General features: G+C 44.3%; 2 protein-coding genes across 2 annotated transcripts in view; both read right to left on the bottom strand.

Annotated features, from left to right (window-relative positions):
- DZIP1L (DAZ interacting zinc finger protein 1 like) overlaps positions 1-6,009 on the bottom strand; it is a 55,326-nt gene extending 49,317 nt beyond the window's left edge. The window contains exon 1 of the mRNA XM_032143882.2: positions 5,729-6,009. The gene's annotated coding sequence lies outside the window, so the exon portion shown is untranslated. The remainder of the gene's footprint in view (positions 1-5,728) is intronic.
- An 8,122-nt stretch (positions 6,010-14,131) lies between these two features.
- A4GNT (alpha-1,4-N-acetylglucosaminyltransferase) lies at positions 14,132-22,805 on the bottom strand. The gene is made up of 3 exons (XM_032144051.2): positions 22,627-22,805; positions 21,270-21,703; positions 14,132-15,297 (listed from the first exon to the last, which is right to left on the bottom strand). The coding sequence occupies exons 2-3, from the start codon at positions 21,675-21,677 to the stop codon at positions 14,683-14,685; spliced, it is 1,023 nt and encodes a 340-aa protein (XP_031999942.1). The 5' UTR covers positions 21,678-21,703; positions 22,627-22,805; the 3' UTR covers positions 14,132-14,682.
- Between the last annotated feature and the right edge of the window lie 935 nt (positions 22,806-23,740).

The following is a 23,740-nucleotide window of genomic DNA, read 5'->3' as shown; positions in this document are numbered from 1 at the left end:
CCAAAGGATTATAAATCATTCTACTATAAAGATACATGTACACATATATTTACTGCAGCACTATTTACAATAGCCAAGACTTGGAACCAACCCAAATGCCCATTAATGATAGACTGGATAAGGAAAATGTGGCACATATACACCGTGGAATACTCTGCAGCCATAAAAAATAATGAGTTCATGTACTTTGCCGAGACATGGATGAAGCTGGAAACCATCATGCTCAGCAAATTAACACAGGAACAGAAAACCACACACGGCATGTTCTCACTCATAAGTGGGAGTTGAACAATGAGAACAGACAGACACAGGGAGGGGAACATCACACACCGGGCTTCCTGATATCCCAGCTCTCAGGGCTTAAAACCTAGATGACGGGGTCATAGGTGCAGCAAAACACCATGCATGTATACCTATGTAACAAACCTGCACGTTCTGCACATGTATCCCAGAACTTAAAAGTAGAATTAAAAATAAAATAAATAGATCCCATTTGTCTATTTTGGCTTTTGTTACCATTGCTTTTGGTATTTTAGTCATGAAGTCCTTGCTGGAAACCATCATTCTGAGCAAACTATCACAAGGACAGAAAACCAAACACCGCCTGTTCTCACTCATAGGTGGGAAATGAACAATGAGAACACTTGGACACAGGAAGGGGAACATCACACACCGGGGCTTGTTGGGGGATGGAGGGCTGGGGGAGGGATAGCATTAGGAGAAATACCTAATGTAAATGACGAGTTAATGGGTGCAGCAAACCAACATGGCACATGTATACATAACGTAACAAACCTGCACGTTGTGCACATATACCCTAGAACTTAAAGTATAACAATAAAAAAAACTTCCCACAATAAAATAAATAAATAAATAAATAAATAAATGATTATCACCATAAATCCCTGCTAGGCTCACAGTCAAAGTTCTCTGCCCCTCCCCCGGGCTTCCACAGCGCAGGGCGTACACTTCGTCTGTTAGGGTGTCTCTGCAACATTCATATCTCCATCCCAACAACAAATGATTCCTGAGGCCCTACTAAGTGCCAGGCATCATGACTGGCACTCAGGATCAATGATGACCTGGGCAACTATCCCTGCCATTGTTAATAAAAATAGTTCACATTTCTGGAATTCTATTATTTTCCATACACGGTGCTAAGGTTTTACATGTATTATCCTACTTAATTCTCACAACAACCTATTATGCAGATAAAGAAACAGAGAGTGAACAAAGAGAGGAAACAAACAGGGGAAATGACTTTCCCACAGTCACACAACTAGTAAGTGATAGTGTCTCACACAACTAGTAAGTGATAGTGTCTGGCTCCAAAGTTTTCTTCCCCAGAGAGACAGAAAAATACACAGAAATTAACCCACAGAGTGGCAAGTGCCAAGACAGGAGCTGGGAAAGTGTTCTCTGGGAACACCAAGGAGGGGACATACCAGGACACTTCTGTCTCCTTCCTCCCCCACTCCCCTGGCTATGAACTTTACAGGGGATGAGACCATGGCTTATTCGTATCTGCTGTATCCCAGTCCCCAGCCCATCACCTGGCACCCAGATTGCTACTGAACGGAGCAAAATTGTTGAAATCTCAGAACATCTGACTTAAAATTCTATTATTCTTAGGGTCTTGAAGAAATGGGGCTATGGACTGCCAAGAATTAGGATAAAGAGTAAAAGCTGAGTTAGGAATCCCTCATTCGGACTCTTTGGAGGGAAATGCCATTCAGACTTAGTAAATGCTTGATTTGTTGACCATCTGCATCCAGAGCTTAATCCCATGGGCTAAGAAGAGCTGAGAGTGCAGGAGTCCTGGCAGGTGGAACCAGGCATATCAATGAGAAGTCGCAGTGCTCACGCTGACTGTCAAGATACCGCCTCAGTGTTGGAGCTTGCTTCCTGAGCAGCCCTGAAACCTTCGTACTTACACTCTGAGCAGAGTATAAACACAGAGAAGGTGGCAGCCCCACTCCCAGCTACACAGAATTAGGGGTCCGAGTTCATGAGGTTTTAATGCACCTCAAAAGTATTACTCATGTCTTTTTCTAGAAGCCTAAGGGTCCAATTCTTAGATGTCCTAGAGCTCTGGCATTATAAGATGGAGCAGGGTCAGGCGTGGTGGCTCAAACCTGTAATCCCAGCACTTTGGGAGGCTGAGGCAGGTGGATCACCTGAGGTCAGGAGTTCAAGACCAGCCTGGCCAACATGGTGAAACCCCGTCTCTACTAAAAATACAAAAATTAACTGGGCATGGTGGTGGGCGCCTGTAATCCCAGCTACTTGGAAGGCTGAGGCAGGAGAATTGCTTGAACCCGGGAGGTGGAGGTTGCAGTGAGCCGTAAACAGAGACTGTGCCATTGTACTCCAGCGTGGGCAACAAGAATGAAATTCTGTCTCAAAAAAAAAAAAAAGATGGAGCAGAGCTGTGGAACTTGAAGATGATTATGAAGATAAGATGATAGTATAATAGGTAACATTTATCAAACATCTATATGTCAGGCACTGTGCCAGCCTTTAAAAGTACTAATTCTAAACTCATATAGCCTTGTAGATGGCTATGGTTCGTCTCATCTCACAGATGTAGAAACTGAGGCTCAGAGAAGCTAAGGGCCCTGCTCACTCAGCTACTAAATAATGAAGCCAAGATTCAAACTAAGTTCTATCTGATTCCAGAGCTTTTGAATTATGCCAAACTCTTAATAATTATGATAATTATAATGATGACATACAAATTATTTTCCATTATGGAAATTACAATACCTGAGTTTTCTTGACCAAAGTGCAAGCACTGACAGAGTTTACAGCAAATCAAGACAGGGTTAGTGTTGGGGATTCTAAATTCTCCCTGTATTTCAGCAGGGCTTGTCTGAACCCGACTCAGCTCCACAGCTTGCATCCTGATTAGGATAGGCAGACAAAAAGCCGAATGAGAGTGTTGCATGTTACCTGGAAACCATACACCCCAGGGGCAAGGACATCGTGCTTTCTCCAGACTGAATGGTGAGCAGACTGCTTTTCCCACATCTGGGAATAGAAACACAAGGAAGAAATGACTCACTGTCAACCAGGCGCAGTGGCTCATGCCTGTAATCCCAGCACTTTGGGAGGCCAAGGCGGGCAGATCGCCTGAGGTCAGGAGTTCAAAATCAGCCTGGCCAACATGGCGAAACCCTGTCTCTAATAAAAATACAAAAATTAGCTGGGTGTGGTGGCGCATGCCTGTAGTCCCAGCTACTCGGGGGCTGAGGCAGGAGAATCACTTCAACCTGGGAGGCAGAGGTTGCAGTGAGCCAAGATCGCGCCATTGCACTCCAACCTGGGCGACAGAGAGACTTCGTCTCAAAAAAAAAAGAGAGAGAAGAAATGACTCACTGTCATTAGGAAAACTGAAGCTGTTTAATCACCTTTAGATATATCGACAGGGTTTTGGGAAACTTCCCAATCCTAGACCAATATTATGAATAAGGGACCCAAAAGAATATTTGCGCTGACATTCAAACTTGCTTCATTGTTAAGAGTTGGTTTCTGCCTGGGACAATCCCACACCCATCTAGAATATAGAAAACCCATCTACCACCCTTGCTTTGCACACTCCCAGTGACAAGTTGTTCACCACCTCACAAGGCTGCCATCCCACTGTGAAAAAATCCTTGGAGACTTTATGGTTCTTCTAAAACGGGCCCACCAATAATCTGTCAAAAATAACTTCCTCAAAATTGGCCAAACACCTTATTTTTTTAACATAAACTGACAGTTAGACAACAACAACATCACCACCTTATTGTCTCTTCTGCTTCCTCAAGAATGCAGTCAAGAGGAGAACTTGAGGGAGCCAAGTTTCCAAGGTGGCTGCCAGGCAATCATTTACAAACCTGCCCTGGCTCCCAAGCTAACTTCAGCGGTGCCCACTGGGGGAGCTCGGGCGTGTCATTAATGCTAATTGTTGTGGCTGCCAAGGAAACCTTCACAAAGTTTGCAAACAGGCTATGCACACACAGTATGCAAGGGAGCTCCAGAGACCTCAACAGAGATGACAGGGACCTGGGGGCCCTCCTGAAGTACTACCACTGCAGAGCTTAGCCTTATTCTCAGATTCCATTGTGTTCTCCTTTTCCACTCTTCCCTGACCCTCATGGGGGCTGCAGCAACTCCTAGAACCTTCGAGCAGCAAGACAGAGGTCCCCTCCACCAGGCGCAGAGCTCTCCTTACACCTGGCCTCCTATTCCCAGCAACTTTAAGGAGATATTTTTAAGTGGCCATGGTTTTATCAAATGCCTATTAAGTTTTTGCCACAAAAGGATTTTATTTAAAATAAAAACAGGGGTAGGTATTTGACTGACATCCCTTGTGAGTGCTGTAGAGAAGAGGAATGAATACTGACATGTCCTATCTTCCCAGATGCAGAATTGTAAAACAAACAAACATAATTGATTTTCACATGTAAAAGAAAACTGGCTTAGAACATACTAGCGTTTTCTTTGCCATGAAGGAGTTCACCTTCAGTGACTAAGCCAGAACTACTGGAGTTGCCAGACCTAGGGACAGGAGACATTTCGAGTGCTTAGCCAGGCTGACCAGGACTGACCATCTCTGCGAGGAATCCACAAGAAGCCTCAGGGCAGCCCTTCCCTGCCCCTATCAATTTGAATTGAGCAAAAAACCTTTGACCAAATATCAGCTCCATGGCACAACCCACAGTTATGGTGCCCACATGAATTCAGGTTTCTGTTCCCAACCTGAAGCATACAACTTCATGAGGCATTTTATCAAGCTAGATAGTATCAAAAAATATTTCCAGATGAGGGAGGTGTCTGACCAAGACAGACAAAAGGCCCCTTATCAGCCCCTTGACTGGAGGATCAGCCTTCCCTAAGCAGGATTGTTCTCACTGGCCAGTCCTCACGTTCGGGAGGGGTGGGAGAGGTGCTAGGGGCTGCAACTGAGAAGGGAGAGATCACCCACCCTATCTGCAGATGAGGGTGTGAGAAGCCAAGTCAGAACACCCCATACTTCCCAGGCCTCTCTCCAAAGTCCTGTTAGAAATCGAATTCCAGGAGACCAGGCAGGGGCAGCCTAGGCCCCGGGCCCCTAGGAAGTGCTCCGTGAACTAGGCCCTGCCCAGGCAGCCTCGGACCCCCTCCTCTGCCCTGCCTCCTGATCCCTGTCCTGCACTGAGCAGGTCTTCGGTGGACTTTATGCGCAGCCACCTCAGGATGAAAATAACCACGCCTGCCTCCTGCTGAGGTCCAGCCCAGGAAAGGAAGAAGGGGAACGAAAGATGCCAATGCGATTGTTTTTAAATCACCTCGTTACTAAAAGAATCCTCCTTTACCTACGGCACTCAGATCATCAAGCCCTCCCAAATCACTTTTCTTTTTTCAAAAAGTAAAAACCCAAGGCCGTCTTCCCAGTGAAGCCGAGTCTTGGGGCATCCCGTCATTCGCCCCCGCGCGCGGGTCCTTCCCTCCCGGGGCGCCGCGGTTCGGAGCAGGCCGAGGGGGCCGGGGTGCAGGGAGGCGCCGGGCCAGAAGGGCGCGCCCTGGGCAGCGCGGACGCACGCAGCCGGCTCCTCCCGCGCCCCCGCTGCACTCCGGCAGGGAGTTCGCCCCCGCTAATGTTTAACCTCCCGAATCGCTGATCCCTCGGACTGCAGCCAAGCTACCCACCCGCCCCGCTCCCGGGACGAATTCCTGGCATAGTTTTCCCGCGCGGCCCGCTCACCGTGGGGTCTCCTGGAGCTGGGGGCGGCGGGAAGACGTCTCGAGGTGGCGGCTCCCCTACTCGCCCCACGTCCCGCCTCCAGACTTGCTCCACCGCCCCAGACAGCCCAGAGATGGTTCCCGGAATGCTCACCGCCCGCCGTTCCCGGGATGCTTCCCCAGCCCCCCGCAGCCCGGGCGCTCTCTGCGGCGGAGGCAGAGCCTGCCCGGCCCACTCCAGTGGCGCCAACCTGCGGGGCCGCGGACAGAGAGCTCCTCGGTGCACCGGTCAGCTCGTGGCTTGGGGTCTCTGGTGCCTCCAGCTCCTACTACAGCCGGCCCCGCCCCACCTAAAGAAGAGGTGGAGCCTCTCCCGGCCCCTCTGGAACGAGCTATTTTTAGGTCTGTAACGGATGGGGGAAGGAGGGAATGCCACGTTTAATCCGTTAGTAAAATCCAGGATCCAAGCGAATGGCTTCCTGGCCTTGCTGAGAGGCTGGATTTGCCCCAGTTTCCCCACACCCTGTCTCTGGTACAATCGATGGCCTGCTGTGTAGGGGCGGCCGCAGCCCCCCGGGCAGATAGCCCTGCCCACCCTCCTAAAGGGACTGTCCTGGTTTCTTCCTGACCGGATCCCAAGCTAGGAGAGTTCTTTGGGTGTGCCCCAGGTCCGATCAGACAGACGGCAGCCACCTTCCCTCCGCAGCCCCCACCCGCCACCACCTATCCTCCCAACCTGCTGGTTTGCCCTGGGCATGCCAACTTGGAAACCCAGGACTGAAAAACTTATTTTTTCTCCTGATGTTCGTCCCTGATCTCTTCCCATAGCCAGTAGTTGCTTTGCTGAGACTCTGTTTTGTGGGCACCGTAACTGTGAGTTGTGCCATGGAGCTGATATTTGGTCAAAATGTTTGTTGCTCAACTCAAATTGATAGGAGCAGGGAAAGGCTGCCCTGAGGCTTCTTGTGGACTCCTTGCAGAGATGGTCAGTCCTGGCCAGCCTGGCTAAGCACTCGAAATGTCTCCTGTCCCTAGGTCTGGCAACTCCAGTAGTTCTGGCTGAGTCACTGAAGGTGAACTCCTTTATGGCAAAGAAAACGCTAGTATGTTCTAAGCCGGTTTTCTTTTACATGTGAAAATCAATTATGTTTGTTTGTTTACAATTCTGCATCTGGGAAGATAGAACATGTCAGTATTCATTCCTCTTCTCTACAGCACTCACAAGGAACATCAGTCAAATACCTACCCCTATTTTTATTTTAAATAAAATCCTTTTGTGGCAAAAACTTAATAGGCATTTGATAAAACCATGGCCACTTAAAAATATCTCCTTAAAGTTGCTGGGAATAGGAGGCCAGGTGTAAGGAGAGCTCTGCGCTTGGTGGAGGGGACCTCTGTCTTGCTGCTCGAAGGTTCTAGGAGTTGCTGCAGCCCCCATGAGGGTCAGGGAAGAGTAGGAAAAAAAGCTCCTTTTCACACACACTCTCTCTCTCTCCACCCCACAACTCTCTTTCTCTTTTTTCCATTTCAAAGGCTTTCTTCCCACCAGAATCTCAATCTGCCAAGCTCTACATTTTGAGGCAGCCAAAGCAAATGTGTATGGGAACAAGCGTTGTCAAAGACTTGCAGGGAAACTGGAACTCCTGTGCATTGCTGGTGGGAATATAAAATGGTACCATTACTGTGGATACAGAATGGTAGTTCCTCAACAAATTAAACACAAATTGCCAAAAGATCCAACAATTCCATTTCTGGGTATATACCCCAAAGAACTGAAAGCAGGGGTTCAAACAGATATTTGTATACTCATGTTCATAATAGCATTATTCACAATAGCCAAAAAGTGGAAACAATTCAAATGTCTGTCGACAGATTAATGGATAAACAAAATGTGGTATATCCATACAATGTAATATTAACTTTAAAAGGGAAGGAAATTCTGACACATGAATGAACCTTGAAAACTGTCTTAGTCTATTCAGGCTGCTATAACAAAATACCGTTGAGTGGGTAGCATATAAACAATAGAAGTTTGTTTCTCACAGTTCTGGAGGCTGGGAAGTCCAAAATCGAGACATTGGCAGATTCGGTGCCTGGTGAGGGCCTGTTTCCTGGTTGATAGGCTGTCATCTTCTCACTGCACCCTCACTTAGTAGAAGGGGGCTAGCTAACTCTCTGGGGTTTCTTTCATAAGGGCACTAATCCCAATTATAAGGACTCTACTTTCATGACCTAACCACCCCCTGAAGGCCCCACCTCCTGATAGCATCACCTTGGGGGTCAGGATTTCAACCCCATTTTGCAGGGACACAAACATTCAGATCAAGGCAAAAACATTATGCTAAATGAAATAAGCTGGACACAAAAGGACAAATATTGTATTATTCCACTTATACCTAGAAATATTGTATGATTCCACTTGTACCTAGAATAGTCGATTCACAGAGACAGAAAGTAGAATAGTGGTTACCAGTGGCTGGAGGAGGGGGCATGAGTAGTTATTGATTCATGAGTACAGAATCTCAGTTTGGGAATGATGAAAAAGTTCCAGAGATAAATGGTAGTGATGGTTGCACAATAATGTGAATGTACTTAATGCCACTGAATTGTACATTTGAAAATGGTTACAATGGCAAATTTTACATTATGTATAGTTTATCACAATTTTTTAAACATTAAAAAAAAATAGAGGATGGAGCAGGGACCAGGACTAAGTTGGGATATCTGTGCACCATCTATTCGGATGGGGAATCTTGTTCCTGCCGTCTTCTCCTAGTCAGGGCACTTTTTTCACCCCAGGATTTTCTGCCACCCACAAAAGCAAAGAGAAAAGTCCAGGCCTTGGGAGTCAAAGACACATCTACATTCCACATTCCCAAGCTACATAACCCTGGGAAAGTCACGTAGCCTCTCTGACCTTCATTTTTCTCCTCCGTAAAATGAGAAAAGTAAACTCTACCTAGAAGAGTTGTTAGAACCAAATTAGCTAAATTATATGTAGGCTCTGCCCTGGGCCTACAAGTCAGTGGTGTGCCCTCCTGACTTGACACTGTGAAATCGCCTAGGACATTTGCTTTTCAACTCTCTTCCCACTGTATCCCTGAAATTTGCAGAAAGTAGTTCTGAAGATACCTTTGTGCATGTTATTTCCACCAGCCTCAATTTCCCCTTGTGTAAATAGAGTGCCCTCCTTTGCAGGGCTGGTGTAAGAAAGTAGACTTGACATGCACCCAGATCTACCTTAGCCAAAAACCAAATCCTGAATCTTGAGCTGACTAAGACCTCGTGCATGGAACCCTCACAATCTTCCCTTACTGGGCCTTAGTTCAACACTCAAGACAGGGAAGAGTTACTGAGTGCCTATCATGTGCTAAGTTATTTGATTAGTCCCAAGGATACCAACAGCCTCTAGAGGACTAGATCACTTGGCACTGGAAAGCCGTCATTTCTGCTGCCCACCTCTACTGCAGCACACACAAGCTCTGGCATCAGCCGTGGGGACAGGTGCATAGACCAAGGGAGACTGGCCCTAGCTGGCTAGTCCAGGAGACATTCCTGTCACCCCGAGCAGCTGGCCCATAACTGCTGGGTGGGAGGACAGGAGGATGGATTTTGAATACCCCAATGGCCCGTCACTCCCTCTTCAGCCCAGTACTAGGCACCCGCCCTCTGACCCAGCTCAGCCCCTTTCACAGACAGTGTCCCTCCTACACCTCAGGAAATAGGACACAGCCTAGGCAGCCTGTAATAGGAGTGCCCTCTGCTGCCAAATGCTGGCATCACACCTTAGAAACCTGCTCTGGATCCCACTCTCCTGAAGGGAAATGTATCTGAGGTGTATGGGACAGGTCTCCCCGCGCTGGGATGCCGGCCACTAATGAGCCCTGAGGTGATTTTAAGTCAAACGTGTATTGTTGGGTTTTCTGTGTTGATGTATAGATAGGCAGGCATACAGTCAGAGGGGGATTTTACATAAAATCTAGTTTGCTGGTTCCCGAAAAATCTAAGAATCTAGCAACAAAAGAAAGGCCTGCACTCACATGTCCAGAACTGGCAGAATCTGAGAGGAAACTCTTTCTTAGGCATATCGTACATTCCAGCTCAATCCCTGAAAAGATCACTTTGAAGGAAGTCTGAGCACTTACCGAAAAGACCTCCTTTCTCAGGAAAACGTCCCTTCTGCAAAAATGAAAACGCAGAGCTGGATAAGCCTGGCCTAAGGCGTGGTTGTGATATGGCCCCTCACTGGCTGGCAGTGATGGGCAGGTGGATCTAGAAGGAGCTGCCCCAGCTGCCTCCTGCCTGAGCTTTTGCTTTTTGGAGGAGGGATTCCTCTTTGGTAGTTTGAAGAAGCCCATACCCTTTCCTCAGAATGGTTTTTATTTTTATTTTTTATTTATTTATTTATTTTTTGAGACAGAGTCTCTCTCTGTCTCCAGGCTGGAGTGCAGTGGCATGATCTCGGCTCACTGCAACCTCCGCCTCCCGGGTTCAAGCGATTCTCCTGCCTCAGTCTCCCAAGTAGCTGGGACTACAGGCGCCTGCCACCACGCCCAGCTAATTTTTGTATTTTTAGTAGAAACGGAGTTCCACCATGTTGGTTAGGATGGTATCAATCTCTTGACCTTGTGATCCGCCCGCCTCAGCCTCCCAAAGTGCTGAGATTACAGGTGTGAGCCACCACGCCCGGCCTAAGAATGGTTTTAAATGTACCAAGCAAAACATAGAATTACAGAGGACATCAATATTGAAAATATAGCTACAAAATATAGCTAAGAAAATGTGTAAAATAATAGAATTTTTGTTTATTAATGCATTAAATGGCAAGATCTAGCATCTGACCTAAAAGTAGTAAGAGTGTAAACAATTATTTCAAGATATCCGTAATAACTTTAACGTGATAGGAAAAAACTAATATTTAATGACAAAGTCACAGGTTCTACTAATACTACTGTGGTTTGTGGCCTACACTCATAATTGAAAGAAATGATACATTTTGATTAACAGCTAGTAAAAATAAAGAGTAAGTTCCCAGACCCCCAAAATCTCTTCACAGCCCCCTAAATTAAGAATCCCTGCCCCAATACCATCAAGGAGAGTGCATTAACCTTGTAACTTAGTTTAGAAGATACATCTGAGATTCAGGGTCCTGACAATTTCCTTGGGTGAGAGAGCTCTGCCTTTATTTCTTGAAGGGGAGCAGGGTGACAGAAGGGTAGGGAAGCATGGCATGAAACCAAAAAAAAAAAAAACAAAAAAAGGACAGGTTGGATTACGTAAAAATCTTGAAACATATATGGTGAAAACATCCTAAATGAGGTTAAAAAACAAAGAACTAAAAAAATGCAATGTAATGATACGTATTAGTGGCATTAATTTGTAAAGAGTGCTTACAAATCAACAAGAAATAGAACAACTCAAAAGAAGAGTGGACAAAAGATGAGATGATTCATAGAATAAAAACAATTGCCAGTTAAACAAGTAAACAACCTTACCAAAATGAACATAAAAATTACATGTTTTAAACTACTATACTGGCCAAAATTAAATACATGTTTTAAATTGGTGAAAAGGGGGAAAATGGGCAGTTTCAAACAGCCTTCTTGAAAAATAATTATCAAAATTTAAAGTCCTCAAAAATGCAGTAATCAGGATTTTTTGCTATAGTATTATATGTGCTATTAAAATTAGAATAACCTAAATATGCACCAATTGAATAATGATTGAGTAGATTATGTATCATGTATCCTACAATGAAACACTATGCAACCATTATAAAGAAAAAAGTATATTATATCTTGGTGTGCTGATGAAAAAAGGTACCCACGACATACACATTTTTAAAGTGAGAAACAACATACAAATAACATGTATCTTTTTTTTTTTTAAAGACAGAATTTGGCTCTTGTTGTCCAGGCTGGAGTGCAGTGGTACAGTCTCAGCTCACTGCAACCTCCACCTCCCAGGTTGAAGCAATTCTCCTGCCTCAGCCTCCCAAGTAGCTGGGATTATGGGTACCCGCCTTCACGCCTGGCTAATTTTTGTATTTTTAGTAGAGACGGAGTTTCATCATGTTGGCCAGGCTGGTGGTCTCGAACTCCTGACCTCAAGTGATCTGCCCCACTCAGCCTCCCAAAGTGCTGGGATTATAGGCATAGGCCACCACGGCTGGCCATAACATGTAGCTTATGATTCCATTTGTATTTTTTTTAACTATTTATGTGAGAAACTCAGGAATGGTATTCAAAATATTTAACGAGTCTGGCACAGATACCAACCAATCAGCACTGATGCTGGCCCTTACCCTAGAGAAGGAAAGAGACAGCCCTGTTGAATTGTGGGTGGGAGTCCTGGGGAAAAAGCAAGGGCAGACAAGGTGGCAGTGCAGGGTACTTGGAAGAGACTTCTTACCAATAAGCATGAATATATATGCAGAGAAAGAGTGAGAGGTACCTACAAACATGACAGTAGTACACAACACGCACTTTCACTTTTTGCCCCACACAACCCTCCCCCTTTGAAATTCTAAGAATGAGTAGGATTTGAAAAAAAATTAATACAGGGAAAAACACCAGCATGAGCCTATTTGCAAAATGTAGCCTGATATAAATTCATGGCATAGATTCACAAAAGGCCAGAAGGAATCCAGGGTTATCTGGGGTCCCAGGAACCTCACATTTCTTACCACTTACTACTCTTGCCATCATCACCACCACCATGTTTTGAAATGTTCTTTTTCACTAAGCAAACTGGATTCATTAAGTAATACATTATTATTTTATTTGCTACATTTTTTATTAATCAAAAACGTAATTTACTGCCAGGTAAAGCTCCCTATAAACATCAAATTATCATTAATGTCAAAATGAATTTGTGTATGTGTGTGCGTGTGTGTGTGTGTGTGTGTGTACATTTATTTACTTATTTATTTATTTGAGATAGGGTCTCACTGTCTTGCCCAGGCTGGAGTGCAGTGGTATGATCATAGTTCACCATAACCTAGAACCCATGGGCTCAAGTGATCCTCCTTCCTTAGCCTCCCAAGTAGCTAGCACTACAGGTGAGCCACCTTGCCTGGCTATTTGTTTTTTGTAGGGACAGGGTCTTGCTGTGTTGCCCAGTCTGATCTCAAACTCCTAGGCTCAAGCAGTTCTCCCACCGTGGCCTCCCAAAGTGCTGGTATTATAGGCATGAGCCAATGTGCATGGGCAATTCACATATTTTTGAAATATCGAAAATATTTGTAATCAAACCCCTTAAAACCCTGTTGGTCAGGAATAGTTGAAGAACCATTTGTCATGCATTCTCCAGATGTAGAAGTGAGAAACAATGTATGTGTCCCTGCTTGTCTCTAAGACAGCTAGCCCTAGAAATCCTCACCTGTGGAGACAGTCAGGAGAGCTGAAAACCAGTAGTGGTTCCTAGGACACAACCCAAAAGACAGCCATGGAGTATGGCAGCAGGCCTCAGAGCCTGACGATGGTATCAGACATCTACAAGTCCAAAGCAAGTAGCTGTGAATAAATAAAGCTGGGGCACGAGACATGACTTGTAAATATTTTTTAATAAGATTGTCAAAGCAGTGTTTTGTTTTTTTTTTTTTTTAATCTGGCTTTGTCACCCAGACTGAGTGCAGTGGCACGATCTTGGCTCACTGTACCCTCAACCTCCCACGTTCAGGTGATCCTCCCAACTCAGTCTCCCAGCTAGCTTGGACTACAGGCACGCATCACCACACCCGGCTAATTCTTGTATTTTTTGTAGAGACAGGGTCTCACCATCTTGCCCAGGCTGGTCTTGAACTCCTGGGCTCAAGCAATCCACCTGCCTCAGCCTCCCAAAGTGCCAGGATTACAGGTGTGAACCACTGTGCCTGGCCAGCAGTGATTCCTAAAGGGGGAAATATTAGAATAAAAGAGGGATAGATGGATATAGTTTGAAAGGGTATCATAATTTTATATTTGAGGGCAAATATAAACCTTTTTCCATAAAGCAAACTATCAAAAGGAAAGTTCTAGAAAATCTTGGCTGATAAGTGTTTGCTGAAGAAATATTAATTCTCATACCTCCTGAAAAGAAATCATAAATTATATATTTATTTATTTGTAATTGACAAATAAAAATTGTATATATTTATGGTGCTTTGAACATGACATTTTGAAATGCAGGAGGTAAATTTTTATGTGAATCTAAAAAGGGCAGCAGTTTTAGATAGTCTGAGTTTGTAAGTTGCTTCTATGGGCCAATTATGACAGGGTTAATGTGTATATTGGAAAGAGGTAGGGTAGAGAACAGCAGACACCCTGGGGAGTGGAGGAGACTGTCACAGGATCATGAGGCCAGGGATTAGGATATAAGTGCTGAGGACCTCATCTGCTTGATCCAGCTGTATCTGCAGCATCTAAATCAATGCTTGGCACATAGACCAGTCTCAGTTAATATTTATTGACTGAATGCATTAATGAATGTCAAAATCAGGACTAGAAATCAAGTCCTGTTTTACCTCAGTCAATGCTCTAATAGGTCCTGGAATTAATCTTACTGTATTAAATAGAACATGTAGCAAAACTGTTAGCTGCCTATCCCAGTACCCATTTTTTCTTCCTCCTTAAACTTGCCAGCCTCTCTTGCAGCTACATGTCAGTCAGTGCAATGTAAGAGAAAGTGTTATACAGTACTTGCAAGAAGTCTTTACAAAATAAAGCAAGTGCACCTTTCCTCTTTTCTTCATCCTACTGCCTGAAATGCAAACATGGTGGGTTGGAGGTCAAGCAGTCACGTGGACCATGGGTGTGTGTTTTATAGCCAGTATCATTTGGGATTGTTCTATTATAGACAGAGAAAGCTAATCCTAACTGACATTTGAGAGGTAACCCTCTGCCCACCCCCCCAAGAGACAGTGGAGATCAAGTGAAAATGTGGCACTCCAGGAAATGTCCATTTCCACACTGCAGCAGCAGCAAACAAGTGTTAGCTCTATTTGTTACCTGGACCCAGCTCCCCAGTCACTGACCCCTCTGGGCCTTGAATCAGGTCCCTGTAAGTCCTAGGACAGTGCTTGCGATAGAGATTTTCCACCAGTGTATTGCTTCCTCTAATCACAGCCCGCCCCTCTTGGTTCATGTGGTTCCACAAATGCAGGGCATAAGAGTCATTGAAGCTTGGGTCTGTTTCCCACACTTCATAGTAGCGCCTCCACTCTGGATAGGAGATGGGGTAAAATCTTTGGGGGTGTAAGAAGGATATGTTCAGACACCTGAGGTCGCTCACCTCCTGGAAGTCTTCAAGTTTACACCATACCCTCAACATCCTTGTCATCAACTCAGGGCCTTGGTTGCCCCAAATGTCTGAATTATAGTGTTCAACAAAGTTTTCCATGCATTCCCACAAAAAAGGGTGGTGGGGGAGGAACCCAAATACTCCATTACTAGAGTACCGAGAAGCCTGCGCAGCCAAAAAGTTCTCCTCAGGGATGGGCCTGATGGAGACGACATCGGTGTCCATGTAGATGCCACCGTATTTCCAGATGATGGCCAGGCGGGATGCATCCGAGCTGACGTGGAGCCAGTTTCTCTCTGCGCTGGCGTTGATCTGCAGGAGCAGGTGCAAATCAGCCCCAAGTAGCCAGGGGAAGAGGGAGGGGCATCACAGCAGGAGGCCAGGCCCAGAGAGGCTGGGGAGGGGTTAAAGAAGCCAGCTTCCCAAAATCCTGTTTGCCACAAGCCCAATTTTGCAAATTTACCAAACTTACCTCACTCTAAAGTTTTTCATTTAAGTAAAAAGTTTGCAGCAATCAGTATCAATGGGAAGGTTTTAGCAGCTTTTAAAGATTTCATGAAGTGGTTTTTTTAAAAACATTAAAGCATTGGAAAGATAAAGAAGAAATCCAGAAAAGATTTCACAATGCACTGTATGAGTCATTCTTCAATGTGGGTGTACATAAACTACAAATATGAAACTGTAGAGGAAGAACCAAATAAAGCCCTTAAAATGCTAACAACTGACAATGAAAAAAATCAGTATGTCTGCTATTTGAAAAATTGGTAAAAACAATCTTAAAATGCATACCTTTGCTCATGTATTAATTCCTTTATTATTAAAGGAATTAATTTATTGAGGGCTTATTTACTATGTGCTGAATTCTATTAAAACTGCTACGGATACAGCAGTGAACAAACAAACAGAAATCCCTACTGGGAGGAGACAGATAATAAATAAACATTCTGTGTCAGATGTTGACAACAACTATGAAGAAAAAAAGCTGGGTGAAGGGACTGTGAAGGGGCCAGGGTGGAGCGCTGTATTACATTAGTTCCCCCAGAAACTGGAATGAAGTGGGTGGGTGAACCATGCCCATAGCTGAGAAAAGAGAGTTCCAGGAGGAGGGAACTCCTAGAACTCTCTTCTCTTGCAGTAGAGATTGTTCACCAGTGTGTTGCTCCCTCTAACCACAGACCTCCCTTCCTGGTTCATATAGTTCCACAAATGCAGGACATAAAAGTCACTGAAGCTCAGGTCTGTATCCCAGTGAATACAAGGGTCCTGAGGCAAAAGCACACGTGCCATGTCTGGGAACAAGGAGGAGGCAGTGGGCTAAAGCAGAGCTGAGAAAGGAGTGGGGTAGGCAATGAGATCAGAATTGGAGAGGGGTGGGGAGCGAGGCCAGATCATGTAGGCTGGGGCCAAGACTGAAGTTATTTGGAAAGTTTAGAAGAAAGGAGGGAAGTGATCTCAATTACTCTTCAAAGGGTCACTCTGGCTGCTGTGTAGAAATCAATCTGGGGTAGGGTTGGTAGATGGCAAGGGCAGAAGCAAAGGCAAATTAGGAGTTGGTTGACATAATCCAGACAAGAGATGATGGTGCTAATAGTGGGGGTGAGGGAAGGGCACATAATGAAGATGAAGCTGGTCAGGATTTGCTGATGGGCTGGATGTGGGTGGGAGAGAGAGGAGTCACAGATGACTGCAAAGGCTAAAATGTGGGTAAAACAGAAAATGACTTTAAAAAGAATAAAAATAAATCAGCATAAATGTCAATGTTCTCAAATGGAATGCTAAGATTTTGAGGAGAAATAGAAAGCAAAATGTTTTGTTTGTTTTTTAATTTTAAATACATTGAATAAAAGGTTAAACAACCACCCCTGGCTTTTGACAAAATAAACAGTCTTTAAAATTCTGCTATCAAGTCAAATGAAAGCAGGTCAACTAAAACTTTGACGAAATCTTCACAAGTTGTTAAAAATTGTCACATTGTGCTAGGCGTGGTGGCTCACACCTGTAATCCCAGCACTTTGGGAGGCTGAAGTGGGTGGATCACCTGAAGTCAGGAGCTCGAGACCAGCCTGGCCAATGTGGTGAAGCCCCGTCTCCACTAAAAATACAAAAATTAGCCAGGCGTGGTGACAGGCGCCTGTAATCCCAGCTACTAGGGAGGCTGAGACAGGAGAATCATTTGAACCTGGGAGGTGGAGGTTGCAGTGAGCCAAGATTGTGCCATTGCACTCCAGCTGGGCAACAAGAGTAAAACTCCATCTCAAAAAAAAAAAAAAAAAAGGCTGGGTACGAGTGGCTCATGCCTGTAGTCCCAGCACTTTGGGAGGCCGAGGAGAGCAGATCACGAGGTCGGGAGTTGGAGACCAGCCTGGCCAACATAGTGAAACCCTATCTCTACTAAAAATACAAAAAAAAAAAATATATATATATAGCCAGGCATGGTGTAATCCCAGCTACTCCAGAGGCTGAGGCAGGAGAATCACTTGAACCTGGGAGGCAGAGGATGCAGTGAGCTGAGATTGCACCACTGGCGAGAGAGATTCCATCTCAAAAAAAAAAAAATTGTGACATTGTATACAATTACTAAAAACCTAATAATAACAGCTAACATTTATCAATAATTGTTCTAAGCTCTTTTTAATCTACACAAGTCCTCAAAAATAGGTACTATGATCACTCCTATTTTTTAAATTAAAAATTATGACCGGGGCGGGGCACGGTGGCTTACACCTGTAATCCCAGCACTTTGGGAGACTGAGGTGGGCAGATCACGAGGTCAAGAGATCGAGACCATCCTGGCCAACGTGGTGAAACCACATCTCTACTAAAAATACAAAAATTAGCTGGGCATGGTGGCGCATGCTTGTAGTCCCGGCTACTTGGGAGGCTGAGGCAGGAGAATCACCCAAACCCGGGAAGTGGAGGTTATAGTGAGCCGAGATCGCGCCACTGCACTGCAGCCTGTGTGACAGAGCAAGACTGTCTCAAAAAAAAAAAAACAACAACAACAAAACAAAAAACAACATAAGCACTCCAATAAGGATGACCAGCGGAAAGAGGTTTAAGGTTCTAGCTGCTCAGAGAACAGTTGCCTATCCCCACCCTATGCCCATAGTTCTCATTCCTGGGCATCATCAAGGGCTACAATAGCCCAGATCAGTGCAGAAAACCCAGTGGTCACAAGGAAGTGATGGCACCTTGGGTCTTTCCTAACAGGTGGTTCCCAGCTATCCTGTGGTGGCCTAACTGGGGAAGCACATGCCACAGCTCAGTACCCCTAGGGTATTGTGGTGTGATCCCTGTAGATTACAGCCTACTGTAGTATCCTGCAGGCTCAGACAGAGCAAACACTTAGGAGCTCTCTAGCTCAGAGTCCATCTTCCTCCTAAAATCCAATGTAGTAAAATTAAGTTGCAGCTCAGAGCAATCTAAATTGTGTTCCATGGAACATCAGTGCCAAGAGATTATTTATGTGTCACACTGAAAGAGGGTTCCATGCTCAAATAAGTTTAGGAAGAGATGGGTTGAATCCAGTTAAATTTCTTTAGTTCAGAACGATAAAGAGGCTTTAATATCCTCATGTGTGTGATTCATCTGTAAGAAAAGGATGTGGTATGCAGCTTCTCCCAAAATCATTTAATTACAGATTTTTTTCAAGGAGCAAAATACAATTTAGACAGTGTGTTAGGCCGTTGTTGCATTCCTATAAGGAAATACCTGAGACTGGGTAATTTATAAAGAAAAGAGGTTTGATTGGCTCACGGTTCTGCAGGCTGTACAGGAAGCAAAGCAACAGCATTTGCTTGGCTTCTGGGGAGGCCTCAGGGAGCTTTTACTCACAGCTGAAGGTGAAGCAGGAGTAGGCGCATCACATGGCGAGAGCAGGAGCAAGAGAGAGAGTGGGGGTGGGGGGGTAGGTACCACACACTTTTAAACAACCAGATCTCACAAGAACCCACTCACTATCCTGAGGACAGCACCAAGTCGTGAGTGATCCACCCCCATGACCCAATTACCTCCTACCAGGCCCCACCTCCAACAGTAGAATTACAATTCCACATGAGATTCGGTGAGGACATATATTTAAACTGTATCAGGTAGTGTTAGTCTAGCCCAGGCATCAGGAAACTTGTAGAGTCCCAGAGCACCCTCTAACAAGTTAGCACTGAAAGCCACAAAGACCAAGCTGGGGTGTCCCCTCCACTCCCAGAAACTGCCTCCCTACCCCTCTGCCCGCCCTGCCACTGTGCAGGGCAGTGCCACCTGCTTGTTGGGAGCTCTGCTGTTGGCAGCTGCCAACACAGTGGAAACTCAATCCATGAACTGCCCCACCTCCTCCTGATGGGTCCCAGTTTGAGGACTTCAAGGATCTTCAGAAGGAGAGATACTCACTTTGGGATCTAGAAGTCACTGGGGCCAAGAATAAACTGACCCCAGGAGCCATTCCCAGCCCCAGCCCCTACCTTTCTGGCCCACCAGATCCCTCCCCATCATGTCTGTCACTTAGTCCAAAAAATGTCTCCAGCTGACAGCAACTAGGTACAAGCATGCCCTCCACCCAGGACAGTCCACCCACTTCCCAGGCAAATGAGGTGGGGCAGGGAGTAGGCTAAATAATGGCTACCCAAAGACCTCAGGTCCTAATTCCTGGAACCTGTTAATGTTACCTCATATGGGAAAAGTATCTTTGCAGATGTCATTAGGAAACTTAAGATGGGGAGAGTATCCCGGATGGGCCCTAAATGCAATCACAGGTGTCATTTAAAGGGAGAGACAGAGGGAGATTTTACACAAACAGAGGAAAAGAGATTTGAAAATGGAGACAGAGACTGGAGTGAGGGGCTATTGGCCAAGGAATGCCAGCAGCCACAGAAGCTTGTCAGAGGCAAGGGATCATCCTTCCCTAGGAACTCAGGAGGAAATGTAGCCCTGCCAGCAGTTTGATATTGGCCCAGTGAAAATAATCTGGGACTTCTGGCCTCCAGAACTGTGAGAGAATGAATTTCTGTCGTTTTATGCCACCAGGTTGGTGGTAATTTGTTATAGCAGACGGAGGAAACTACCACAAGTACCTTCATAATATCCTCAATTTTACCACCTTAGCCCACAAGGCCGAAAATATTTACTATCTGGCCCTATGCAGAAAAAAAAGTTTGCTAATATTTGCTACAGCCTATGATTAGAATTTAGACAGAACTTTATGTGGCAAGCAAATAGTATCATTTTTGCCTGTGTGTTTGTTTGAGACAGAGTCTCGCTATGTTGCCCAGGCTGGCCTTTGAACTCCTGGGCTCCAGCGATCCTCCTGCCTTGGCCTCTGGAGTAGCTGAGACTACAGGTGCATGCCAGCACACCCAATGTGAATAGTATTATTTTTATGTCAATTTTTAAATTACTTTTTGTTTTCTAAAATAATTTCATTTGTAAGATCAACACATTGTCATCACTAAATGCACTCCTAATCCAATTATACTAAAACACGTACTATTATTGTGTGTTGTATAGTTCTTTCAGGTCTTTTCTTTTTCAATAGATGTGTGTGGGTTTTTGCATAACTTAAATCGTTATAACTATTATAATTACATTATATATAATTACATTATGACATAAGAAGGTTTTAATTCCATATTGTGTTATAGTCTTCATAGGATGTCAGTTTTAAAAAATCATAGTTAAAGCCTACATAATGGAATCATTGAGTGGTTGTACTAAAATTTCTTTAAGCAACCTGATTTCAGCTCCTCTATAAGAGAAATATTAGATTGGCATATTATTCCCTTATTATGGTTTGCTACAAACTTGGGGATTACAAAATTCCTCTGAGCTCCAGGAGTTTCTCAATCATATCTTAATACAACCCAATCTCATATCTCAGCATTTCACCGATCCTTCATGAATTTTCTATTTACATCATTTTCATGTTAAATATTGCCTGGTTTCCACTTTAAGTGCAAATAAAAAAGTTTAACATAAGTGGATTTAAAACTGTAGTGAAAAATAAGTGTCCTATACACCTAGAAAAGATATAAAAACTCATTCAGTTAAGAATAGTCTCCAGAGTAACCAAGATCCTAAAAGAAACAAGGCTAGAAGCAAAAGACACCAGAATAAAGATGCACCTAACATAAGTCTCCCCTGTTTATTTGAATCAGTTCTCAACATAGTAAAAAGAAGGCCAAATGAGAGTCAACCCAAATGTGGGTTCTAGTCTCATCTCCGACCTGAGTCCTTACCCTCAGTTTACCCATATATACAATTCGTTGACAGTTTAAGTTTCCCTAAACACTTACTTGATTGTACCATGAAAACAATGGTGTGTCTTCAAACAGCCTTTTCATATCCAAAGGGAAGAGGAAAACGTTGTCTATTGCTGAGAGGAAGGAAAAAGCTGGGTATGTGGAGTTTGAAGGCATCGGTGTGGAATCGGTAAGACCCTTCATAAAGAACACCACAGCCCACTCAGGATAAATCTTGGCAGCAGACTCTACAGAACAGGAGACCAAGTGGGGCGGCTCCATTCTCTCTGAGGTCTCTAGAAACACAATGCCACGTCTGTGGCTCAGGAGGGCTTCCAGCCCCTGGTGGGACTTGAAAGAAGGCAAGCAGAAGAGGCAGCTGGACTTCAGGGTGAACTGGTAGAGGAAGCCACAGACAAGCAGCAAGGTGACTGACAGGGAGAGCTGGAGCTCCTTCCGCATGTCCTCTTCTCTGTGCCAGCCTGCTCCTTTAAATCAACACAACTAATTAAAAATCACAGCTGCAAAACCTGATACAGATAGCACACAAGAAAATGATACATGAATATCATTTAAAAACTTAAATTTTAAATATCCTAAATAAAATATGATGAAATCAAGTCCAGCAATATTAAAAAGAAAAATGCAGCCAGGCATGGTGGCACATGCCTGTAGTCCCAACTACTAGGGAGGCTGAGGCAGGAGGATCCCCTGAGTCCAAGAGTTCAAGACTAGCTTGGGCAGCATAGTGAAAATCATCACAACAATTTAAAAGAAAAAGAAAAAGACAAGAAATGTGTGAGAAAGAAAAATGCATCATAACCAATCAGGATTTATCTTGATTTTAAAATGATTTGACATTAAAAATAATTAGTTAATAGGGAAAGCTATTGATAAAATGCATTATCTTAACAGACTAAAGAAGAAAAGCCATATAATCATTTTGGCTCAAGGGATGCCAAGAATGTGACTAACTTTAAGATCCATTCACAATTTTTTTAAAGTACAAGGAAACTTTCTTAAGCTGATTTTAAACAATGTCTACCAGAACATATAGCGATTATCATACTGAATATGAAACATTTGAAACATCCCATTAAGATCAGGAATATGATATGAATGTCCATTGTCATTGTCACTGACATCATTGGTTACAATCTGATAATTGTAACCAATGCAATAAAACAAGAGAAAGGAATTTCTACTATGAATATTAAAAGAGGCAAAAGTATCTCTAGGTTCAGAAAACATAATTGAAAAACTAATAAAACTAAGAAAAAAATTAACAAAGGAAGTAAATTGAAGGCTAAAGAGTTAAATAAATTGCCAAGATCACACAATTAGCAAGTAGCAGAGCCGTGACCGTAACTTGCATCCACCTGCCACCGAAGTCCAGGCTCTGAACTGTTACCTGCAGTGCTTTTCTCACCATAAATGTTAGCTCTAACCAAGGAGAACACAGATCTCAAGTCTTGGCGGGTCTATCTTTCAAATTACATATAACCCTTTTAGAAAATACAAAACAGTGAATCAGAGCCTACCTTCTAGCTGCAAATGCAGTTAACCAGTATTTGAGGTCTTAGAAACGACAAGTTCTTCCTGCTACACTTTCTGATAAATTGCCACCCAATCTTCCAATTCAACAACACAGGAGTAAGTAAATCATTGGCAGATTGAGACTAAACACAAAAAGTTCCCAGGAAGCTCCTCCCTTTACTAAGTTCCCCCAAACACAGACACTTGGGAACAAGAGGGGTTTACCAGATTTTTAAGGTGACCCACACACTAATCCTGCCTGTTTGTGGATCTATTATGGGGGTTATAAAGGGATTATTTCACCTGGAGAAAACTGTATCCTGGCATAACCTTGGAGCCAACATATCCTGCACTTGATCAGTTTAGCTTGAAACAAAAGTATGGACAGAGACCCTATAAGGTGGTACAAACTCCCCTTTGCAAGCACAAAGTTTGATTAAAAGGAAAGAAAGCCCATCACCACAAATAAGCAATGAACAAAGCCCTGCAGTCCAAAGGCCCAGTGATCTAGAATGAGAAGTGATTCCTCAGTGTCAGTCACAGTGGCTGCAGGAAGGCTCCTTTTTCCCCAAGGTCCCCCTTATGGGGTATGAGCCTCCTCCCAGTCTCAAGAAGCCAGCTTTGTTGTCCTCCACTGATGTGGCAGTCCCCACATTTCCCAAGGTGTTAGCACTCACCTGTGGCCTATTCCCCACTGCCCCTGAAATGAGCTCTTAGCAATCTTCTTTGGAGCCATCCTCTGCTGAGAGTCACCTGTCTTGGCCGTGAGCAGATATCCACAGTTCCCCCTGGATGCTCTAGTGTGAGCAGGTAGGCTTGCTCCTGAGCAGACTTTGGATTCTAACATAGCAGGTCCTACATGAAGGGAGTTAAAGCTGCCCCATTCGTTGATGGCTTCTGGTTTTCTATGTGTCCAAGGACCCCAGAAACAGCTTGTGGGTCTCCACAAACCTCTTCCTTTTGGAGCTGAATTTCTTCTCTGGACTTCT

This window comes from Hylobates moloch, unplaced genomic scaffold (genome assembly GCF_009828535.3).
Source record: "Hylobates moloch isolate HMO894 unplaced genomic scaffold, HMol_V3 SCAFFOLD_22, whole genome shotgun sequence".
Lineage (NCBI taxonomy): Eukaryota > Metazoa > Chordata > Mammalia > Primates > Hylobatidae > Hylobates > Hylobates moloch.
This window is presented reverse-complemented; position numbering and strand designations above follow the sequence as displayed.